Source organism: Labeo rohita, chromosome 5 (assembly GCF_022985175.1).
Source record: "Labeo rohita strain BAU-BD-2019 chromosome 5, IGBB_LRoh.1.0, whole genome shotgun sequence".
In the NCBI taxonomy this organism is placed as follows: Eukaryota; Metazoa; Chordata; class Actinopteri; order Cypriniformes; family Cyprinidae; genus Labeo; species Labeo rohita.
The window spans coordinates 44,719,846-44,745,274 of NC_066873.1; the positions used below are offsets into that span (position 1 = coordinate 44,719,846).

Sequence of the window (25,429 nt, forward strand, 5' to 3'; positions counted from 1 at the left end):
GCGTTCCTGAGATTCATTAATGTTCATGTTATTGAATTGAATGTTATATCTCATCTGCTTCATACATTAAGTTCAGATCTATTTATACCAATCTTTACAAAAGTAAACATCTCAAAGTCAAGGTAAAACACTTGGATAAGGAGAAATGTAGCATTGCATCACTTGCTCACCAATGGATCATATGCAGTGAATGGGTGCCGTCACAATGAGAGTCCAAACAGCTGATAAAAACATCACAACAGTCCACAAGTAATCCACACCACTCCAGTCCATCAGTGAACATCATGTGAGGCCCAAAGAAACAAATCCATCATTTAAGATATTTTTAACTTCAAAACATTGCTTCTAGCTAAAATATGAGTCCATAATCCATAATAAAGCTTCCTTCTGTAAGTCACTTCGTCTGAATCAGGAGAGAAATCTGCACAGATCAAGCACAAAAACAGTCCAAAACTGCTCTAAACAAATATGTGGCTGGATTTTGATGTGAGAGACAACGGAAGAGGAAGCGTTTCATTTAACATGCTGTTATTGTACTTATTAAAGGTTTTCTAAACTTCACATTTACTGAGGAAGACAGGTTGATGGGGGAGCATTAGTAAATTCAAGCATTTGTCATTTATCTTCAGTATTTCCAGAAACTCTCCAGCTGTTAATCCAGCATGTGCTTCATTACACAAAGTGCTGCGATGCATAGTTGCTGTAAATTGTTGCTATGGAAACAGCTTTACTGCAGCTAGTTTTTAAGTCTAGAAAGAATGTTTAATTAGTAGACGGATGAAGTTTGAGACTAGGCATCGCACTGTGGTTAGTGTAAAAATACACACTGGTACAAAATCGCAAGACTGAAATATTAAGCATGTTAAAGGATTAGTTCACTTCCAGAACAAAAATAGATATATATAATATACTCACCCTCTTGTCATCCAAGATGTTCATGTCTTTCTGTCTTCAGTCCTAAAGAAATTATGTTTTTTAAAGGCAAACCTCTAAGGATTTTTCATATAATGGACTTCATTGGTGCCCTGATTTTGAACTTCCAAAATGTAGTTTAAATGCAGCTTCAAAGGCTCTAAACGATCCCAGCCGAGGAAGAAGGGTCTTATCTAGCGAAACAATAGGTCTTTTTTTTCCCGAAAATAAAATTTTTTTATACTTTTTAAGCACAAAGTTCCTGTAGCACAGGCTCTGGGATGCACGTCCACGACGCTACATACAATTGAATCACGTCCAAAGTACTACAGACACATTGTTTACAAAGCGAACGCGCAAAGACTAAGGAAGTGCAAGTAAGTCAAACTTTGTTTACAAACAAAAAGGTACAATGATGTCAGACGATTCTGAAGTTGTAGGGAGTTTTTTGCCATACTCATGCTGCGTTCACGCCATATCGTAATTACCGTAATTTCAAGATGACAACATGTGACGTTCTACTCTGAGCTGTTCACGTCCTCAGATTCGGAATTATGCTTTTCTATGGCAACACTATCAATGCCTAAACAGGGCCTAGGTTGGTCAGGTGGTACAACGGTGATGTGGCAGAAGTCTAGCTCTCAGAAGACTCCCAGTTCACAAGTTGTGATTACGAGTTCTACGAGCACGTGAACGCTTTTTACAAGTTGGAATCTCGTAATTACGGGAATTCCGATATGGCGTGAAGGCACCTTCAGTACACCAGACGATGAATTTACACGTGATTCATACTAGTGATGGAAAGTTCGGATCATTTTACCGACTCGGACCTTTGAGTCTCGTTCAGCAAAATGAACAAATCTTTTTTTTTGAGTCATTTCGTTCATTTTAGCAAAATATAATTAAAATGTTACGTGTTACTTCCCTAACACATCTACTGCTTACACAAATGTTGATCACAAACAAGACAAAACTACAATGCTATAAGAAACAGAAAAGATTCATTCATTGTTTACCTGGGTCTTTAGTCTATGATTAGCTCACCTCTTATCTGACAAGTTTTCAGGTTCGCGTCATTCGTTCATCACGTGACAGCCCCATAAGATGAACGAACGACTCGAAAAACCCAAAGACTCGAAACAGGTGAACTAATTCCAGTACAGAACCTAATAGGATGTTGCGCATGCGCCACTAAACGAATCACTGCCCAAGACGACTCGTTCTTCCCGAGTCATATTAAAGATTCGTTCAAAATGAAAGAATCGTTCAAGAACGACCCATCACTAATTCGTAGCATCGTTGAAGCGCATCCCAGAGCCTTTTGTGCTTAAAAAGTATACATTTTTTTATTTTTCGAAAAAAATGACAGATCGTTTCACTAGAAAAGACCCTTCTTCCTCTGCTGGGATCGTTTAGAGCCTTTGAAGCTGCATTTAAACTACATTTTGGAAGTTCAAAATCGGGGCCCCAAGAAGTCCATTATATGGAGAAAAATCCTGAAACGCTTTCGTCAAAAACCATAATTTCTTTACAACTTAAGGAAGACAGACATGGACATCTTGGATGACGAGGGGATGAGTAAATTATCTGTACATTTTTGTTCTGGAAGTGAACTAATCACTTATGCTGCAATGTTTATGGTTAAGACTGTGTAAAGCCAATTAAGAAAAATAAACCTGCACAATAAGCTCAAGAAAAAGTGATGCACATTTTTGTAGAAAATGAAGAATGTCTTGCCATGAACTTTCAAATCAATAAATGCACGCAGTCTGCCCTGGCAGCACACAAGAAAACTTTTAAATTAATTATTTACAGAAATTGAGCTATGTGACAAAACTACGCTGCAAATGTGTCTTGTTTTCCAGTACAATCTAAACATTATTAAATCAAGATACATTTACTTGAGATTTCCAGATGAGTTTCCAGTGGAACTGGCACTTTTCTGGCATCCTTTCTGATTAAATTTTGACAGTTTCTGAGGGTCTTAAAAAGTCACCTTTCCTCAAATTAAGGACTTAAATTGGAGCAGAATTAAATGGCATTAAATGTTGCATGCACTGCAAAAAAAATGCACCAACATATGTACTTGGTGTAATCAAACTTTATTCTGAAAACAAGACTTATTTTGTCACTTTGCATCTTGATTTAAGTCTTTTGCATTGGAAAACAAAACAAAAATACTTTGAATTCAAATTAACATTTTACTTTTTCTAGTAGTTAAAGGTTTTTTTTTAACATAAATGGAATGGAATTTACTGTGCCAGAAAAATTCAAATGCGTAACAGAATTTCTGGGGAATAAAAATTCATAGCGTCCTATTACTGTAAAATAAATAAACAAGTAAAGTTTTTATGAATCCAATTAATTATATGCTTTTGATTATTAAAATTTAATTAAACCATTTATTTTATAATCTAGGGAAATTAAAACGGAAAACACAAAACAACCAACCAAATAAATAAATAAAAGTTAAATTTGAGAAAATTATTAAGTTATTAAAATATTTCATAGGGTTCTAAAACGTAGATTTTTGTTGAAGTTTTAGGCTAATAATTGTTGCCGTTTAAAAACTATTGTTAAATTGCACAAGTGTTATGATTACATTTAATTAGACATGCTTTTTGATTAATCAAATTTAATTTCACCATTAAAACCAGAAAAATTAAAATGCATAACACAGAATTTCTGGGGAGCAAAAATTCATAGGGCCCTATTATTAAAAATAAATAAGCAAAGATTTTATGAATCCAATTAATTAGTTGCTTTTGATTATTAAAATGTAATTAAACTATTTATTTTACAACTATTCAACCATGTTTATTTTACAATCCAGGAAAATTAAAATGGAAAACACAATTTGGTAAACAAATCAACCAGCCAAATAAATAAAAGTTAAATTTGAGAAAAATGATTAAATTAATAAAATATTTCATAGCGTTTTAAAATATAGATTTTTGTTAGTTTTAGGCTAATAAATTGCTGTTTAAAAACCTTTATTAAATTTCATTAAGTTACAATTAATTAGACATGCTTTTTAATTAATCAAATTTAATTTCACCATTAAAACCAGGAAAAATTAAAATACATAATATTTCTGGGGATCAAAAATTCATAGGGCCTTATTATTGTAAAATAAATAAACAAGCAAAGTTTATATGAATCCAGTTAATTAGATGCTTTTGATTATTACCATGTTTATTTTACAATCCAGAAAAATTAAAATGGAAAACACAATTTGGTAAACAAACCAACCAACCAATTAAATAAATAAAGTTAAATTTGAGAAAAATTATTAAATTATTAAAATATTTCATAGTGTTCTAAAATACAGATTTTTGTTAGTTTTAGGCTAATAAATTGCCGTTTAAAAATTTTTGATTAGACATGATATTGATTAATAAAATGCAATTTTATCATTAAAACCAGAAACATTTGAATTTGGAAAAAAAATGAAAGAGATTTCTATCCTTGTGTGTTCTTTAAACATTTATATAGAGACCATGTTGACGTATAGCGTTTCATTTAATTAATTCCTTAAATTTTCTTTGCTTAGTCGTAAAAATGTCTTAAATTCATGCATTCAAAATAATTTGCATGCAAACATTTTACTGTACTGTATACTTAGTATATAATAGTAGTATCAAACTATGCTATTCCAAACAGTCTATGCCAATTCTCAACACAGTACAGCCAATCATTTCTCTCATAAGGTCAGAGGTCAAAGGACAGAAGGGCTCAGAGAGGTCTGGGGGAATGTTTTAATGGCAGATCAAATCCACACAACAATGACACGCGTTCATGTTCACTGCAGTGTCTCCTCCAGCTGATTCCCAGACACAGAAATCCTCCGACGTCCTTCACCGAAACACCTCATCCATGTAAGAAAATACAGCATTTTTCACTTATATTTGGCAAATACAGAAGCAAACCCAAACACTTTATTTTCCACAAACAAAATACCCCAAAAAGGTACGACTGGAAATGAAAACCGACGCCAAACATGAATTTTCCAATCCATCCGTTTCTCACATCCGTCTATCTACTAAAATAGCTATAACGTTAACAGTCTGTACATCTACAGGGGCTTGCCGTCATCAAGACGCCCGATAATTACATCAGGAAATAAAAATGAACTAAAAAATGCTATTTACTAGAAACTCACAAGGTACGATTCTCAGGACAGATGTTGTGTTTGCAGTCTAAACTAATCAGAAGTAACACAAGATGAGTGAAGGAACAACCAAACTGCTTTATGAAACACATCTGCATTTAGGTTTACAGTTTTTGCTTTTTTAAAGGTGAGTTATGAGACAATAAACACCGCAGATATTTCAGTGATCACCGATCTCTGTCTTAACTTACCCAAACAGAGGTAAAGCAGACAGATTTGAACCAAGCCAAGCTGTAGTTACTTCAAACTCCAAGGCCAGTGGACATACAGAAGGCACTTTAAATGAATTTAACGTTGTGAAGGCAACCCTTTTACATCATTTTTGGGGGATCTTATCATTCCACGTCATTTGAATTAGACGTAAATTTAATATGTGATAAATCATTTTTTCCCAAAAGCCTTAGATGTCACCTTAAGTCAACATAAAATCAAAACTATTTGCTTTCTTAACGCACTGCAAAAAATGTTAGTATTTTGTCTTTACAAAACATTCTTAAATTAAGATACATTTACTTAAAAAGCAAAATGAGTCTTGCTTTTTAAACAAAGTATCGAAATAAATGAGCATTTGCTTAAAACAGACAAAAAATATCTGCCAGTATTTTTTTTTCTAACCCCACTGGCAGACAATACACATGTTGCTTCAAGTAAATGTATTTTGATTTATGAATGTTCAAATTTGTACTGGAAAACAAGACAAAAATACTGAGTAAAAAAATCATTTTTTGCAGTGAACGTTACTCTAACAATTCACAACACAATGTTTGTAATCGTCCTCCAACATACAACTTGAAACGCACATAAAACGACTTTTAAGCTCATGTTGCTCAGGTTATTGGTTAATAAAAAATATTTACACAGTCAGATCCCTTCCACAATCCAATTCACAATAAATATCTATTTTCACACTAAAACACGTCACATTTTTGAAGTAAAAAGGGTTGCAACACTATTTCGTGTTGATTTTAATTGGAGAAATTATGTTTCTGGCATCATAATTAGTTTGCGTGAAATATAGAAAACCAACAGAACACAATGTACTAATCACATTAACTCTAACCGCCTTTCGATTTGTTCTCAAGTTTGGCTGAAAACACATTAGTTCAAGTTCAGCCACACAGACAAAGACAGCAACTGCACATTGTGCTTCACAAAAGCATCATAAACTAAAGAAAGTCAATAAATTAAACCAACCGGTCAATGAATAACTCAACATCACCAAGCCGTAGAGTTTAGTTCGGGTGGAAACCATTTTTAAAATGTTGTGAATGGAAACAAAGTCTAATGTTTTCCAGTAAACAACGTCTTTTCAATGTTTTGTCAACTGAACAATCGACACTAACAGTCTGCAGATCAATCGCTCGCAACCTCACTTTCACTCGTCTTGTTTCGAGTTCACTACGCCGGTTCAATTTGTTTATCTTAACTTTAACAACCCATCACATTTCCATGTTCCAGCAGCTGCTATCATCAACACAAAGCACATCTAATAGCCATTCGAAGACTGAAATTAGCTCAACATCACTAGAAAATGTTGATGAGTATGTGCAATACTGGGTTGGATAGCTGGTAAATTCAGATCAAGTTTTCACTGTGTGAACTGACAAAACAATGACTTTCAACGTCTAATACGACTGATACAAATAAAGGTTTCAAATAGGTGTTTTTCACAGCAATGCCATAGAAGAACCATCTTTTGGTTCCCCAAAAACCTCTTTTCAACAATAAAGAATAACGGAATGGATTCCATGGATGTTAAAGGTTCTTTAAAGAATCATCAATGCCAATTAAAAACCTTTTGGTTTTTAGGCATACCAGTGAGATTGTGGATCCAAATGCATACACTGAAAAAACTGACACACTTTGACTGCAAATAAAACTTAAAGATAGACTGGCAGGTTTTCACTTTTTGTTGCATCCGTTAACATCAAAACAGCTAGAGACAAATACTGAGAGGTAGAGGTGAAGGGGATCAAGAATTGTGGGTACTCATAATTTCATGGGAAGGTCAAGGTGACAGCAAGCTGAGGGGTTTCTGGGTAACAGAAGTGGGGTACATTAGAAAAAACTAGTACAGTAGATGCAGCTCATGTGAAAATCACCAACTAAACACAAAAATGATAAGAAACTATAAGTTTGAGTATGATGGACTTGACACAAAGACAACATAGACCTAAAAACTCAAGTACAAAGTGTTGAAACCTGGGAGAGGGTGAAACATTTGTTTACTTCTATAGGGAAACCTTAGTATATTACTTATGATACCAGCCATAAAAAGTAGTCTACTGAAAACATCCCTAATGTCCCTTTCAATCTGAGTTTGTTGGAATGACCAAAATTATGAGTTTCTGATGAGTTTGTTAACAATAAGTTTGTTTCTTCTTGGGGAAATGTAGCATTGCATCACTTGCTCAGCAATGGGTCCTCTGCAGTGAATGGGTGCCGTCAAAATGAGCATCCAAACAGCTGATAAAAACATCACAATAATCCACACCACTCCAGTCCATCAATTAATGTCTTGAGATGCCAAAAGATGCATGTTTGTACGAAAAGATGTTTTAACTTTAAACCAGTCTGAATCAGGAGAGAAATCTGCATAGATCAAGCACCAAGCCAAAACAGTCTAAAACAGACTCTAAACAAATATGTGACCCTGGACCACAAAACCAGCCATAAGTAGCACGGGTATATTTGTAGCAATAGCCAAAGATACATAGTATGGGTCAAAATGATCGATTTTTCTTTTATGCCAGAAATCATTAAAATATTAAGTACAGATCATGTTCCATAAAGATGTTTTGTAAATTTCCTACTGTAAATATATCAAAACATAATTTTTGATTAGTAATATGCATTGCTAAGAACTTCATCTGGACAACTTTAAAAGCGATTTTCGCAATATTTAGATTTTTTTGCACCCTCATATTCCAGATTTTCAAACAGTTGTATCTCAGCCAAAAATTGTCCTATCCTAACAAACCATACATCAATTAAAAGCTTGTTTATTCAGAAAATGTTTTGTGGTCCAGGGTCACATATGTAAATGGATTTTAATGTGAGAGACAACAGGAAATGGACCTTTTCACATTAGGACTCGTATTTTAGCCAGAAGCAACAGTTAAAAGTTAAAAATAGGGTTGCCAGGTTTTCACAACAAAACTAGACTTCAAGAGGGGGGTCCTCATTAAAATTCACATTCCAGGAGATAAATATCACATTATTGGGGTCGCTTCAACCTGCGGACATGAAAAACAACCTGTGGCAACAGTGTTAAAGGAGCCCAATTCCATGGGAAAACCGCAGACTTGGCAACACTGGTTAAAAACATCTTAATGATGAACTTGTTTCATTTCTCTTCTCAAGATGTTAACTGATGGACTGGAGTGGTGTGGATTATTGTGATGTTTTTATCAGCTGTTTGGACCCTCATTCTGACGGCACCCATTCACTGCATAGGATCCATTGGTGCACAAGTGATGCAATGACACATTTCTCCAAACTCATCTGGAGAGGACATTTTCATTTTTCCCCAAAGTATTCCTTGAAAAACAAGTCCTGATTGGGTGTTATGAGCACTGATGGAGAAATAAATAATTCTTGAGTCTGACAACATTACAACTTCATCTCAATTACAGTAATTCCAACACGACAAATGCAGCATTTAATCTGGATCAAGACCCCCTTAAGATGAGAAAAACGCTAAACACTTGCACGAAGAACAACTCGCACAATCGCTGTTGAAAGCACTCATTGGAAGTGACGGACATGCCGTAGATTGGGACTTTTTTAATGTTTCAACGGTAAAACACAAACTAGTCTGGAATATTGCTTTGCGGCAGCTATTTACAGAACTGCAAAACAAACGAATAAAAAAAAAGTAGTCACAGACAAATCTGATCTACACACATACAGCTCACATTCTTCTGTGTTTTATGAGTGGTCCTCTTCCAAAACAATTAAAAAAAAAAAAAAAAAAAAAAAAAAAAAAAAAAACTGTAAACATAAAAAAAATTACACTTTATTTTTCGTTTTCAATGATAGTAAAACGTCATTTTTGTGGAATCATCTCTGCCTCGTGATCATTCGTGTTTAGCCTTTATAAACCCTTAAATTCAGTCCCGCTGGAATCAGCTGCTCCGAAAGAGCAGCGACTTTCCCAGTGGATTCAAGTAAACAATTTCTCACATTGTTTTTTCCATTATTTTATTCCTCAGGGAAAGGACACCCTCTTCTGTTTGTTTCGTAAGTGCTTTCTGACTGCTCTCTCTCTCTCACGATCAAAGCGCAACCTCATTTTCATCTCGGGGAACAAAGAAAACCAACAAGAAATCAAAGCGGACAAAGATTTGTGTTTCTGTTTTCCAATCCTTCCTTGCAATACAATGCAATAAACCTGTGATCTGTGGCCCCTAAAGATACATGTTTTCTTTCCTTGTTTAATTTTTTGTTTCGTTTTACACACACACACACACACACACACACACACAACAGAATGAACATTTGTTTGGAAGCAAGGTCTCCTGGTGGCAAGTCACAAATTTTTCAGAGGTCACATTTTCCCCACGTGTTGGATGATTTGTTATCCTTCTATACTCTTGTTGTTGTTGTTTTGTGTGTCTAGTCCCGCTTGGCTTGGAGCTGCTGCTTCCAGGCCTCGTTCAAGTAAACCAGTCGCTTGTAGTTGAGCACAAACAGGATGAAGTTCAGTGCGTACGTGGTGACGCAGATGACGCAGAAGTCCTTAAGGACGAAGTACAAGATGTAGCCCAGGTAGAGGGAGCCCATCACTGATGCGATGGACGTGGTCATGAGAATCAGAGCAGCCATCGCACTGGCCGTCAAACCTGCACATACACACACAGCGGTTAATGCACTGAAGCGACAACAGCACTGCCAAAAGCTCACTACTGCATCAAATATACATGAATACACTTGTGGGCGTGGCTTGTAAGAAGGGGCGGAGCATGACTCAGGCTTGACCTTTCCCCTACTCATCACTTGCTTGATCCCTTCAGAAAAGGGAGCGTTTCTCCAGAACAGAGGGCATTCAACACACACGCTGGCACAGTCTTGCTATTCATAGTCTTGAAATTTCATTAGGGCAGAGCAGGACAAACGGATCACACACTTAACGGTGCAGACAAGGACAGAGCTATCTGAGATTCGGGTCATGGAGATAAATAACATAAACGAGCAATACGGCAAGGTTTCAGAAATTAAAAACATCTTCATGTTTTTGTCATGTCTGCTGGTTCAAGGCTAGACAGGAGGGATCCGTTCCAGTACCTAGTGTAGTCTACACAGACAACAGCCTTTTAAAGCCACGACAGTTTTTTGTCAACTTTATCTTAATTCACAAGCATTTCACCATTTATTTTATAAAAATTATCATCAAATACAATACAAATTGGTTTAACTTAAAATTACAATAGAAATACAATATTGGTTAGTATTCTCAAACTATTATTACCACAACTACTACTATTAATAATAATACCATTTATCAGAATATTGTTTCACAAAAAATAAATAAATAAAAAAAATTAAATCATCCACGTTGTAATTCATACAATAAACCAGTAGTTTGTGCAGTAGTTTATTTAATTTTTAAAAATTCAATGTAATGTTGTAAAGAAGTTGCTACATTTTCAATTAATTGATTTTTTTAAAATGTACTTTTTTGAGAAACACTGTTTTTAATGATAAATTTGTAGTAAACCATACAACACAGAATCCAAAAAAATAAAACCAACAACCAACAACACAGTTTGGAAAAAAAAAAAAAAATAAATAATAATAATAATAATAATAATAATAATAATAATAATAAGGTAAAATAAAAAGGTTTTTTTATTAAAATTTAATTAAAACAAGACACCACCATGTAAATATGGTAAAAGTTAAATTTTTACAGACACAAATAGATTAAGTGCAATAATAAAACCAGGAAAATGATGTATGAACAAACCCTTCAGTAAAAACCTTCAGAATACATATAGGAATAAATCTGTAAATTTTGATGTATGTAAGTGCTGCTGAAGTGGAAAAACGAACTCATTTTGAGAAAACGGTCTTTAAGGATATGTACTGTAATTGAAATCTACAAACACAAACAGATAAAGCGCAATAATAAAATCAGTCGAATAATATATATAAACAAACCCTTCAATAAAAACCTTCAGAATATAGATAAAACTGGAAGGAATAAAACTGTAAATGTTGGTATATGTAAGTGCTGCTTTAGTGGAGAAAAAAAACTCTTTAAAGATATGTATTGGAATTGAAATCTACAGATGCAAATTCATAGTGTAATCAAATAAACACTTAAATGTGTACTTTGTACATTTGCGTTCAATTAGTATGAAACAAGACAAGTTATGGAAGGAAAATCTGAAAATTGACCAGTGCATTAAAAAAAACATGTAGTGTCTAAGCTTAATACGGAATCCAGAAAAAGTGTAAACAGAAAACACAGAATTTGGGAATTACTTTATATGACCTGATTTGCCGTATCACATTAGAAGTGCAAAAATGCCGTCTTAAATTGCCACCTTAGAATGCAGCCCACCAAGTTTAAAAAAAGACTAGAGCCGTTCTTTTGAGTCATGAATTCAACGGCCTGACCGTTCATTCACACATCGATAAGAAAATTAGCGGAGAAACTGTACAGTAAAATGTAAAACAGATTATGGAAAGTGCAAAACGGTTCCATGGGTGCAGTCGTCCGTCACTCTGAGAACGAACTGCACGCTGGCATTATGCAAATGTGCTGCAATAGTGTGAAGAAAGACTTGACTGTGTCCAGTTTTAGAAGCACAATGAACCTGAGGACAGATCAGCAGAGCCAAACACGCAGAAGAACTTGAGTCAGCAAAGCCCACATGACCGCTGAGGAACGAAGCAATGGGAAATTCTGAGGCAGACATGCGTGCAGGAATAGGTCAGGATGGTTGACCAGTCAAAGCAATTAATGAGGTTGACTAGATTCTGTAAATGTGTATTTAGCCTAAATTTTTCAGGTTGAGGTTTTAGGGGGATGAATTTAAAAAGTTTATTTAATGCTCTTATTATCATACATAACTTTTTTTTTTGTTTGTTTTTTTTTGCCATTTTCATGACAATGAAGCAAATTTCCCCCAAATTCTCATTATTGAAATGTGTTTGAATGTTTTAATTATGAGTTTTTCCCCAAAGGTGATACTACTACTATGATTTTTGTTTAAATCAGCAAAAAAGTAATACATCAAATGCTTGTATTATTTATACACGCTTCAGAATTTAAACAATGTATTTTATCTGCAATACACAAACATATATCAAAAGAAATGTGGTGAATTACCAGGACTATTAAAAATTCAGGTTAAAGTTATTACAGTGTCACATTTCATCAAAAACAAAGATTATTTTACTATCATCTACATCATTTTCTTAACAATTAAGCACATTTTCCCCCAAATTTGCATTACTGTAATGTGTTAGGATGTTTTAAATTGGTTTAATACAGGATTTTACTAATTATTTACTATACTGTAATTGCTATAATACAGTTTTAAAAAAAAATACATATATATTTTTAAATGCTTCAAACGTTCACATAACAGAAATAAGAAGTGAAGGGAATGTGCTTAATTATGAAAATAAATGTCACAATGCAAAAAGCTCTTCATTTTTATGCTAAATAAAATGTAATTTGGGCTAAAAAAAAAATGAAAGGGTTGCGTTTAGCATCCATATGATTAAGAAAGCATCCAGTCATTTCTGATAAACATAAACCTAAACCAGAATTTTTGGACAGGGGATCTTAAAGGTCCACTGAAGTGCCTTGAAACACGCAGCATTATTCTATGTGGTGACGTAATTTCAACTGAAACAGGAAAACATATCGATCAGCCCTACCCCCCTTTTTTAAAATAGCCAATAGCGTTTCATTTACATCTTCTTGGCCACTTAGGTAAAGCCGCATTTGACAGCTTATGACAGCCACAGTCTAATAGATTACTCTCTAGATTCAGTATGAAACTCTTACTAAAACAAAACAGTGATCATAATCATGCTGTGGCTGTGTAGTTTTGAGTGTTTAATATATGCGCATATCCTCCGCTCCCTGCGATATCGTCTTTGGACCTGAGCCAACGTCTGTAGTAGACTGCGTGCGCTGCTGCGGTTCGCCTGACACAACGCGAAACCAGACCTCATTTGCCCCAATCGAAAGCTTATTTACATTGTCTGAATCGTTCCCTATCGCCTACATTGAGCACTACATGCCATTTCACAGTACAGAAAATGCTAACACTGTAAACAAGTGACCGATCCCAGCTGCAGCTTCAACGTTTATTTATAGTGTAGGGGGCGGGATGTTTCGGATTCTAGAGCGCATTTGATTGGACAGAAAGTTTGATGACAAGCTGAAGTGCAGTGTGATGTCATCAAAATTGTTGCTCCATATTGGCGGAAGTGAGAGACTAAGTTTTAAATGCTTATATCTTGTAAACATCAACCTCTGCACACCTCTATAGACCAGTGTTATTTTAACATTTATACTATACTTCCTACAGATCTTAATCATATTTTGACTTGGTGTTTATTTTTTTATATTTTTAGTTTTCATTTTAATCGTTTAACTTTTAGTAATTTGTCTTTTTTTATTTTTCCATTCAGGTTTAATTTATATTCATTTCAGTTTCATTTTAGTACAAACACTTTCCTGTTAGTAATTTTAGTGCTTTAATTTTGTTGCCAAGACAACATTTTTAATTTTCATTTATAGAGATCGACCGATATATCGATTTACCGATATTTTTCCCGATATTTAAGTATTTTACCATAATCGGTTATCGGTTTTGTAATATCGGGTTCACCGATAAACGCCGATAAACGCCACCATCTTGTGGGTGTTTTGAGTTTTTGAGTTTTGAGAGAGGGGAGACCCGACATAACGGCGTGCAAAGGTAAAGCATAGCCTACTTTCTTGCTTTGCTGTAATTAGTAAAATGAATTTAAATTTAACATGAAAGACTGCTAATTTTCAACACTTTTTAAGATGACTGAAAGGAGGAAAAACCAAAGTGAAGTATGGACTTACTTCACTCAGTCACTGATTTACTTTATGACAGTAAATAAATATCGGTTCTGCATATCGGTTATCGGGGACATGATTATGCAAATTATCGGTATCGTTATCGGTTATAAAAAAAAAATCAATATCGGTCAATCACTATTCATTTAGCTTGTTTTCCACCTATATATAAAATATTTATTTTAGCTATATTTAAATTGAATGTTTTTAGTATAGTTTTGTTTAACAATATTAACCCAGATGAAGGGAATGGCAAACATAAGAGAAACTGATACAGCAGTAACTTAAACGCTGTCCAAATGAAGAGAAGCACACGACACGAGAGTCGTGAGGTTAAACTAAGGTTGTGAATGCTTGACCTGTGCCTTATCGCACTGAAATGCTAAGAGATTTCAGCTGTCAGCGATGACAGACATGGACAAGTGAGGGTTGTAATTCAAAGGTCTGCGAGACCGCTTTAGATTACAGACAGTAATGTTCCTACTATAACCGGACCCGCTCACACATCCCTTACAGTATCCGTCTCAGGAAATGATACGTGTTAATATTCATCTCTGGCTACTGCCAGACACTGTACACTACACAAACTGATGTGAACTATCAGATGTTTCACAAATAGGCTTACATTGAGAGAGAAATATAACAGTTACTCATTGGTAAATGTAGACTGAGAAGCTGTAGACACCATGTGTGTTCTTGTGTAAATTAAGGCGTCTCAATTATTCAAAAATCATAATAAAGTTTACTCTCATCAATTTTTGTCAAACCGTCATCATTTGTTGATCAATGCGGTTGATGCTGTTCTTACCTAGTAACAGCTGAAAGATATAAAACAAGATTCCATAGACACTGTTTGGCTGGTTTACTGCACTGTCGTTCCCAAAAATGGTTCCCAACAGTCCAAATCCTCGACCCCATCTACAGAAACAAAACACAAACAGAGAAACAGTAAAGAACCAGAAATCAGACAACATGAGACACCAGAACTAAAAATAAACACTAATATCATGTGCGAGCGCTCTAGGTTTCTCGAGGGAATACAAGCACATTATGACAGAATTTTTGGCCTAAATCAAATCATACAATGATCAAGACAGCAGCTTATAAAAAGCAGCACAGTTTCCTTTTATCAGTGCGAACGGAGATTTCTGACCCAAATTGTTTGAAATTATAACAAGAGAGAAATGTGGTGGTTTCCAGTCGCATCTAATTCCAGCATATGAACATAAACAGCATACATAAATATTAGATCAAATGTTTGATATTTTTCAGTATTAAAATTGCATAACTAAACTATTTTTATTGGGCCTTAAGTTTTGCTGACAATCACTAAACAGGACCGATTTTAACATTAAACAATAAAATGGACAAGATAGTTCATTTGATAAACTCTTAATCCATTGCAACACTATTTATGACGTTATGAGTGAACTTGAACACAGTGACTGAATTCCAGTTATGGTTCATGTAGAGCTGGAATCAGATTCCTACATCAGTCTCTAAGTGTTTGAAAAGTCTGACCCTTTTCTATTAACTAACCCTGAAGAGGAAAAAGGTGTGTAACCCAGCACTGGAGAGCAGCTTCCGTTTCATAACTTCCTGCCAATGGATTTGTCAAAGATCTAGTGCTGCCAAACACCTGAGGTCATGCCCAGTCTTCACCATATGTCCCAGCATTCTCAATGAAAGTATTTCATGTGTGCTACATAAATAATAATGCAGTAATAATGCATGATTCCGTTTCTAGCAATATTGCATCACAACTTCAGGTCATTGCATTGATATTTTCTTAATTATGTTCATTCATTTTACTAGCTACAGTTCAATTAACGAAGAGGCAGGTTGTCTAAGTAAGCATAAGTGAGCACAGCGTTCCTTCAATGAGACCAGACAAAAGCAAAGCAAACACACAGGACTGATATTTTCTTTAGAATATGTATGAAGTTAGCCAGTTGTCTTTGGTATGCATTACTACTCCGATGAGCATTCATATCAAAGGTTATTGGATCATTCCATGTCAAATCAACTTCTCCAGCTCAAATTTTGATTTTGCTAATATTTTTGAAGAAAGATAGACATGTATAGTGATTAGAAAGCCAAAATGTTAAATGTCATGGATGAATATTTACTGAGTAATCCACTGTTTTGTAGAGAGTTTTCACCTTTAGGGTTAGGGGTGTCATACTTTTGCAAAGTGGCCTACATTTGGTTTTTGACCACTTTAAATTAGAGCCTTATTGAAACTCCATCATCTCTGGAACGGAACCATATAGGGCCTTAAAAATGAAGATGTCCAAAAAAAAAAAAAAAGAAAAAAAAAGAAAAAGTTTGTTAAGACCCAATATCTAAAAGAGCAAGCATTAAGATATATTTAAAACCTCTTGGGTTAAGGCATGCAAACATTGGAGAAAAACCTGAAAAGTTCTGTTTCAACACATTTGAATGGTCACCATTGGCACATGATGCAACAAAGATTGCTAAAGTTAACAGATTTTACTAACAGACCTACCAATCACTGTGTCTTTCTGAAGCAGTTTTTAACCGCCTGTAATTTGGCTCTGAATCTCAGGTCAAAAATGCCATTTTATAAAATAGTGAATTACTCAATTCAATATTCATTCATGACATTTAATATTTTGGATTCTATCACTACACATGTCTATCTTTCTTTAGAAAAAAAATATTAGCAAAACCAAAAATTTGAGCCAGGGGCCTCCGGTTGAGTTGACATGGAATGACCCTGTTTGACTTTTGAATGACAAATGGACACAGTGACAAATAAATAAATAAATAAATAAATAAATAAAGGTTTTTCCATTGCCATCAATGGTTGCATGAAGAACCTTTAACATCTATGGAATCTTTCCATAGCACAAAAGGTTCTTCATAAAGAAACATGGTTCTTTAGATTATGAACATGTTCTTTACACTAAAGGAACCCAAAAATGTTTCTTCTATGATGTTCCTGCATAAAAACCCTTTCGAAACTAACACAACCAACTCCAACACAACAAAAACATGAGGACTCATGATTACTAGCAAGTAAAGTCTGCATACCAGACATGCATAATAAATTCTTCACTTTTATGACAAACACCTCACGAGACATATACAGTATACAGTATGGCAACACATGCAAGAAAATAAAAACAAAGGACTGTGGAAAAATAACTGGAACAATAACGTACATTGCCTGTTCATTTACTGCAGGCATTTCAATAACTAGCTGTAAGCATCAAACTAAACCAACCAGCTCAGAGATGAATCACAACAATGTTGATCAGAAAAAATAATATGCAAATCAAATTGAAAAAGGTTAACGGATGTGTAACTAAACCACATACTGAACAAGTGCAAAACCACTGATTTGTGAAACAACAACAGAATATATATATAAACAACATAAAAATTGAAAGCAATAATATAATATAAAATCAAATATAAAGCATATAATCAGTATGCATATAACTAGTTCAAAAGGCTAAGAATTAAGGATTACATGGTCTTCAAAGCTTTTTAAAAGTGCCACGGTAGCAGCGATTGCTCTGATTGGTTGATCTCTGTGTGGGATTATGGGCAATGTAGTTCTTCACTGGGAATTTGGCTTATAAATATGATTTCGGAACATTAAAATCAATCTAATTTGTGGTTTCTACATCAGACGGTGTGATAGAATGGCACTGTAGGTCTCTCTGTAAACATTATTGATAAAAACAATTTCTCTATGGAGAAAATAATGGGCTTTTTACTTCCAGAACCAGACTTTAGCTCTCCACAATGATGTAGTAAATTCAATTTCTGATACCAATACATGCACCAAATTAATACTGTTTTCTTCTATGTTTTAGTGTCAGCATGCCTGTTTCTTCAAGCTTTCTATGGTCCATTTAAATTTCACTATACTTTAAATATGCACTTTAAATACAAGTTTACTGTTCTGAAACTGTATCAAACAAGCTACGTACGTGCAGCGAGATGCTGGCATGAATCTTGACTCTATCTTTGGCTTGTCTGGCAACTCCAATCATTGAGATGAGATGAGATGAAATGAGATATATATACACTGTCTTACGTTTTTCAGCACAAAATAACATCTCTCTCCTCCACAGGGCAGAAAACACATTTAATAACCTTCACAAACCTTTAGATAGCATCGCAGTCAATACTCAATGATCAGTACCGTGCAGTTTCCCTTCAGAGCGACCGTTCGCGACCGAATTAGTGCCAAAAACCATAGTGGCAAAAGATCTCGATCACCTCGAGCCGTCTGATTATCTGAAGTCGGTTCTGCTGCATGGTAAAGTCTTATAAATGTTGGTTCCCTTTAAGAGCGAGACCTTAAGCCTGATTATGTAACGTTCCTGAAAACCTTCACCCGGCTGGAGTTTTGTTTGATTATTTTCCCTGTAGACCGCCTGCTTTATCAGACGGCCCTCTGTGAGCAAACAACACAATCAGCAGCTTTCTAAAGCAATTCGATAAACTCAAACATGCAAATACACAGTCTTTTTATCTACGCTTGATGGTAATAACATAAATGAGTGCGATATATGACGCTGTCCTATTTATTTCATGATGAGTGGGCACATCCACAGATTCACAGATAAAGTGGTAGACTCTATTAATAAGAGATCTGCAAGACACATACGTCTGTATTATGCCATCTTAATAATCTTCCATGAAAATATCCAAAAATCAACCATTAGCACAGCTGATCTATGCTATGATCTCAGTTAACATGTGATTGTTTTCCATCAGCGTTACTTCAAATAAAGTTCTTCTGAAAGAGAGTGAACTTCACATGACTGTCCTGAAAACCATATCAACCTCTTTTTTCCCTTTATGCGCTTTAACAAACAAGTTGCATCAAAGTGGACTTGTTATTTTCAAATCAAGAGAGAAAAACAGGTCCAGAAAATGGACTTTTAAACTGCAAATTTACATTCTTATTGATTATATATATATATATATATATATATATATATATATATGTGTGTGTGTGTGTGTGTGTGTGTGTGTTAATATTAGGTGTATAAATATACAAATAGTGTACCCTGGACCACAAAACCAGTCTTAAGTAGCACAGGTATATTTGTAGCAAAAGCCAAAAAATACATTGTATGGGTGATAATTTATTGATTTTTTTTTTTTATCATTAGGATATTAAGTAAAGACATTGTTTCATTAAGATATTTTGTATATTTCCTACCGTAAATATAAGAAAACTAATTTTTGATTAGTAGTATGCATTGCTAAGAACTCAATTTGGACAACTTTTTTTTTTAACAGATATTTTGATATTTTGCACCCTCAGATTTCAGATTTTCAAATAGCTGTATCTCAGCCAAATATTGTCCTAACATCAATGGAAAGCTTATTTATTTATTTATTTTTTAGATGATGTATAGATCTTAATGCATATATAGATCTTACTGAATATATAAATACATATAGACATTAAATTAAAAACACTAAATTAGCAATATATTTACTATGCATTTAAACAGAAAAGTTAATATATAGTGTACAAGTAAAACAAATTAAATGAATAAACAATATTCTCTCTGTCTACATACATACATATATATATGTATATATATATATACACACACACATTTACAAAATACATACATTTATGTTTATATTTGGTGTACATATGAATATATAAATACATATACACACAAAATACAAACACATATATACACACACATACACACACACACATATATATATATATATATATATATATATATTAACATTTAGTGTATATATGAATATATATTTACATTAGTGCTGTCAAATGATTAATAGCATCCCAAAAAAGTTCTTCTTTGCGTAATGTGTGTGCACTGTGTATATTTATTATGTATGTACAAATACACACCCATGCATGTATATGTTTAAGAAAAATATTCATATATAATATTAAATGTAAATACATGTAGGTTTTTTCAAAATATATACTGCATGTGTGTATTTATATATACACAGTACACACACATATGTAAACAAAAACTTTACATACATACTAATTTACATACATACGTGTGTGTTTACATATATATTTACATATACTAAATATCATCAGGATAACTTGCGCACTAAAAATAATTGCTAAATTACTCCATCAATGATCTGATGATGTGTAAGGGTGGATCCTTCAGTAATAAAATCAGGAAATAAATCACTGATTTCAAAGGTTACTAAAACAAAGTTGAACCCTTAGTGATCAAACTCAACGAATTCCCTTCTTCAACTCACCTCTCAGACTCATCCATCAATAAACGATTCAACTTCTTACACAAAACATGAAGAAAACTGAACATTCTGACAGGTATGAAACAGCCTGTTGTACTCACATAAGGGATGAGCTGTCAGTTACCGGAAGATGCTAATAAATGAGTAGCTTTGATGTCACCTCGAGTGCACAGTCAAGCCCAGTACATTAAAACAAATAGACGTATATGTGCGTTATTATTAGTATACGACATTCAGCGTACTGGTATGGAGCTCATTCACTCATTAGCACTGTTAGCATTAGCTGCTATCGCACTGTTTTCGTTCATTAGACAAAAGCCACGTTCGAAAACAGCTTTAAAATTACGTCGTTTCATTCATATCTACGTTTGTATTTGAGTCAGACCAAGAGGCGTTTCTATAAAATACTATAAATGTAAAACGGATGTTTATTTTTACATTTTCAGTTGGTCAGCGGCCCGGAGCGACTCTCCGGCTGTGTGTCAAAACGTAGGGAACTCCCTAACTAGATAGCACTTTCAAACCGTCACAAGCGCATTCAAATTCTGGAACGATCCTAAATTGTCCTAAAGCATTCGACAAGGGTCAGAACGTTGTTTTCGAACGCTCGAAAGCGCCTCTGACAGCCGCAGACGTTGTCTAGGTAGGGAGCTCACTAGGTTTTGACACTCTTTCTCACCTGGACGTGAAGACTTTGGAACAGCTGATGGAGCTGCTCAGGTCGCACATGGCGCGGTAATTGGCGTCGCGGGTCTTTTCCCTCTCCACATGGAATGCGTACAGGGATATCAGAATTCCTGAGAGACACACGAGCAGCCGGACTATCCGTTCCCAGCGAGGGGTGGACACTCGCAAGACGGGCGCCGCCATTTTTTCCCGGCCTTTGCACGAGCGCGCGCAGCCTCCCCTGCCTCAACCGTTGGGCGCGCGGCGGGAGCTGGGCTGGGCGGGCGACGTGGAAAAGCGTCGGGACGTGTCACAACATCAGGGGGCGTTGCTAACCTTTTTGATTTTTAACGAGGGCGTGGTCTGTAAAGCGGGGGTGTGTCCATCGGGCGTCTCGCCATTCTTGTGTCAGTGGGGGCCTTGATCATAATACAGATTTTTGGCTGTTGTGCGGCCCTTTGCACTCTGATTACACACCCGCATGTAAAAGGGCAGAGAGCTTTTGCTTGAGATAATATGATGAGAAAGTGCCATCATGCAACAGAAGGAATGCAACATATTTTTGCAAATTAATATGTAATATTGTATAATATTATATTTATTGTTAAGGCTATATAGCTGACGCTCAAAAGTTTTGGGATCAGTAAGATTTTTAATGTTTTTAAACAAATCTCTTAGGCTCATCAAGGTTGCATTTATTTAAAACAGCAATATTGTAAAATATTATTACAATTTAAAATAATAGTTTTCTATTTTATTATACTTTAAAATATAATTTATTTCTTTAACACAAAGCTGAATTTTTATCAGCCATTACTCCAGTCTTCACTGTCACATGATCAACATTATCAATGTTGGAAACAGCTGTGATGCTTGATATTTTTTTGGAACCTGTAATACATTCTATTTTTATTTTAAGTAAATGCTAGAAGTCTCTTATGCTCATCAAGACTGCATTTATTCGATCAAAAATACAGAAAAATGTTGTGACAGTAATGTTGTGAAATATTATTGCACTATTAAAATTAATGTTTTTTTATTTTTTTTTTATCTTAATATACTTTAAAATATATTTTTTTCCTGTGATGCAAAGCTGAATTTTCATCAGTTGTTACTCCAGTCTTAAGTGTCACATGATCATTCAGAAATCATTCTAATATGCTGATTTATTATTACAATGATCACTGTTGTAAACAGTTGTGCTGCTAAATATTTTCTTGGAACCCATGATTCTTTTTCAGGATTCTTTGATGAATAACAAGTTGAAAAGAACAGCATTTATTCAAAATGTAAATCTTTTCTAGCATTGTAAATCTATGCTATCACTTTTTATTAATTTAACACATCCTTGGTGAATAAAAGTATTAATTTCTTTAAAAAAAAAAAAGAAAAGAAAAATTAACTGACCACAAACTTTTGTACAGTAGTCTATATTGTTAGAAAATCTTTCTATTTTAAATAAATGCTGTTATTTTTTTACCTTTCATTGATCAAAGAATCCTGAAAAAAGAGTAACACAGGTTCCAAAAAATGTTTGGCAACACAACTGTTTTAACATTGATAATTCTAATAATAAATCAGCATATTAGAATAATTTCTGAATGATCATGTGACACTTGGGACTGGAGTGATGAAAATTCAGCTTTGCATCACAGGAATAAATTATATTTTTAAGTATATTAAAATAAAAACCATTATTTTATATTGCAAAAAATATTTTGCAATATTATTGTTTTTCTGTATTTTTGAGCAGCAGTATAAATACATATAATGATGCTGAAAATTCAGCTTCGATCACAGGAATAAATTATATTTTAAAGTATATTAAAATAGAAAACCATTATTTTAAATTCCAATAATATTTTACAATATTACTGTTTTTTTCTGTATTTTTAATCAAATAAATGCAGCCTTGATGCCTCTTTTAAAAACATTAAAAATCTTACTGATTCCGAACATTTGAACATCTGAGTGTGTATACATATATATTTTCAGTAATGATGCTAAAAATTCAGTTTTGATCACAGAAATTAATTACATTTTACAATATATTCACACAGAAAACAGTTATTTAAAATGATAATATTTCACAATAATACTATTTTTCTGTATTTTTAATAGGCTGTATTTTTGCATAAGAAAAGAAATGACTCAATCTTAAAATATATAATTTATAACGTGTCATATAGGCTTATTGGGTGCACTGACAAATATTGCTTTTGCACTATTTGGTCTGGTGATGTTATATTCAAGTGTATGTTATATGTTGTATATTTTCCTAAATTGTACTGTATTTTGTATTATGCAACAGACATTAAATAGAGTCTGAAATACTACTTTAGTTACAATGACATGTTGGTTGATGTTACACTCTATAATAAAACTACACTGCCACCGCGTGGCTGCTTTCTGCTCCAGCACGTTTGCATTTTATATTACAACACGTGCTTCTTCAGTTTTCTGAGTTTGTCCACTATCAAAAAGGCAAAAGTCTTTAACCAAGAATGCGAAACATGTTTTAACAAATCTAATTGTTAAACAGGCCTATATCCTTCTGTCAAAAGTCCTTAACGTGCAAACAGCTGGAAGATGCAGGATAGAAATGGGTGTTAACATGCTGTAAACCATCTTTATATAACCATTGGATCTGTGTCTCATTAAAAGTTATATAACACAACCAGAATATGGATTATTATATAAACTTTAGAAGTTTTTTGCCATTGGATGGAAACGCAGCACAGATGAATGCACATTCACTGAAATGTACACGCAAAAGCGATCTGTTAACATCAGGAACTACGCTATACAGATTTATACTTACATATATAAAATAAACGCAAGCGATCATGTCAATACTTTGTTAATTTTTATTAAACATTATTTATTGTGAAATAGTTGCAAAACAAAACTAGATGAGTAAAGTTTGAGAACAAACTTTAAGTTGGCTTGCGAAAGCCTAGCCTGAAAGTTTGAAGCAGTTGTAAAAGTATGAAAGCAGCTAGCATGATCTAACATGTTGTTAACATGTTTTAGCATGATTAGCTTGTTGCTTGTATTTTTATAGGCTGATTACAATGTTGTTAGCATGATTAGCATGTTGTTAGCATAATTAGCAAATTACTAGAATGTTGTTAGCATGATTAGCAATTTACTAGCATGTTTCTAGCCTGATTAGCATGCTGATAGCATGTTTCACGCATGATTAACATGTTACTAGCATGTTTCTAACATGGCTAACGTGTTACTAGCTTGTTGTTAACATGTTTCTAGCATGATTAGCATGTTGCTAGCATGATTAACAAGTTACTAGCATCTTGCTAACATGTTTCTAACATGGTTAGCATGTTACTAGCATGTTGCTAGCAGGATTAGCATGTTACTAGCATGTTGCTAGCAGGATTAGCATGTTACTAGCACGTCGCTGACATTTTTCTATCATGATTAGCATGTTGCTAGCATGATTAGCATCCTACTAGCATGTTATTAGAATGCTTCCGGAATGATTAGCATGTAACTAGCATGTTGCTAGCATTATTACCAAGTTACTTGCATTTTGTTAGCATGATTAGCATGTTACTAGCATGTTGCTAGCATGATTAACAAGTTACTAACGTGTTGTTAACACGCATGTTACTAGCATGTTGCTAGCATGATTTAGACAGATTAGACATATTAGAAATATTAGAGTGGAAGCTTAAATGAGTCTAAATGGATTAGAAATAGTACATAGAAGGGAAGCTTGATTGAGCCTCAAGGGATTCTGGGAGTTTAGATTTGAATTTTGTCAGTTGGAGTTTGAATAGTGTTGCTCATATGAACATTTCGTCAATGCAAGTCTATGGGATTTTTGGTGGTTTTGATAGTCAGTCTGAAAAGATACAGCACACCGAGTCAGACCAGTCTGAAGGTCTGGGCCAAGTTTGGTGGTTCTAGCTTGAAAGCTCTAGGAGGAGACAGACACCGAAATTTGGCTCAGAAGAAGAATAATAACTAGATAAAAAAGTTTGCCAAGACAAACTTTAAGTTGGCTTGAGAAAGCTGGACTAGAAAGTTTGAAAAAGTTCAAAAAGTTTAAGAAGTTTGCTAGCATGTTTCTAACATGATTAACAAAGTTGATAGCACGTTTCTAGCATGATTAGCAAGTTGTTAGCAGGCTGCTAAGATGTTTCTGGCATGATTAGCAAGTAGCTAGCATGTTTATAGCATGATTAGCAAAGTTGCTAGCATGTTTATAGCATGATTAGCAAGTTGCTAGATAGATAGATAGATAGATTAGAAATAGATAGATGAGTTTGAATGGATTAGAAATACAGTACATAGAAGGGAAGTTTGACTGAGTCTCAAGG

The 25,429-nt window shown here is 34.2% G+C and overlaps 1 protein-coding gene across 1 annotated transcript; it reads right to left on the reverse strand.

The window, feature by feature from the left end:
* Positions 1 to 4,656: 4,656 nt before the first annotated feature.
* On the reverse strand, positions 4,657 to 21,373 carry vkorc1l1 (vitamin K epoxide reductase complex, subunit 1-like 1). Its single transcript, XM_051109702.1, has 3 exons — positions 21,097 to 21,373; positions 14,968 to 15,077; positions 4,657 to 9,927 (listed from the first exon to the last, which is right to left on the reverse strand). The coding sequence occupies exons 1-3, from the start codon at positions 21,285 to 21,287 to the stop codon at positions 9,701 to 9,703; spliced, it is 528 nt and encodes a 175-aa protein (XP_050965659.1). The 5' UTR covers positions 21,288 to 21,373; the 3' UTR covers positions 4,657 to 9,700.
* Between the last annotated feature and the right edge of the window lie 4,056 nt (positions 21,374 to 25,429).

What these genes read in the sequence shown, in the direction of transcription:
- vkorc1l1 (XM_051109702.1), bottom strand. Translation starts at nt 21,287, where the DNA reads ATGGCGGCGCCCGTCTTGCGAGTGTCCACCCCTCGCTGGGAACGGATA. An exon ending in TCCAAAGTCTTCACGTCCAG is followed by an intron (nt 15,078 to 21,096) that starts GTGAGAAAGAGT and finishes TTGTTTCTGTAG; the next exon opens with ATGGGGTCGAGGATTTGGAC. An exon ending in TATCTTTCAGCTGTTACTAG is followed by an intron (nt 9,928 to 14,967) that starts GTAAGAACAGCA and finishes GTGTATGTGCAG; the next exon opens with GTTTGACGGCCAGTGCGATG.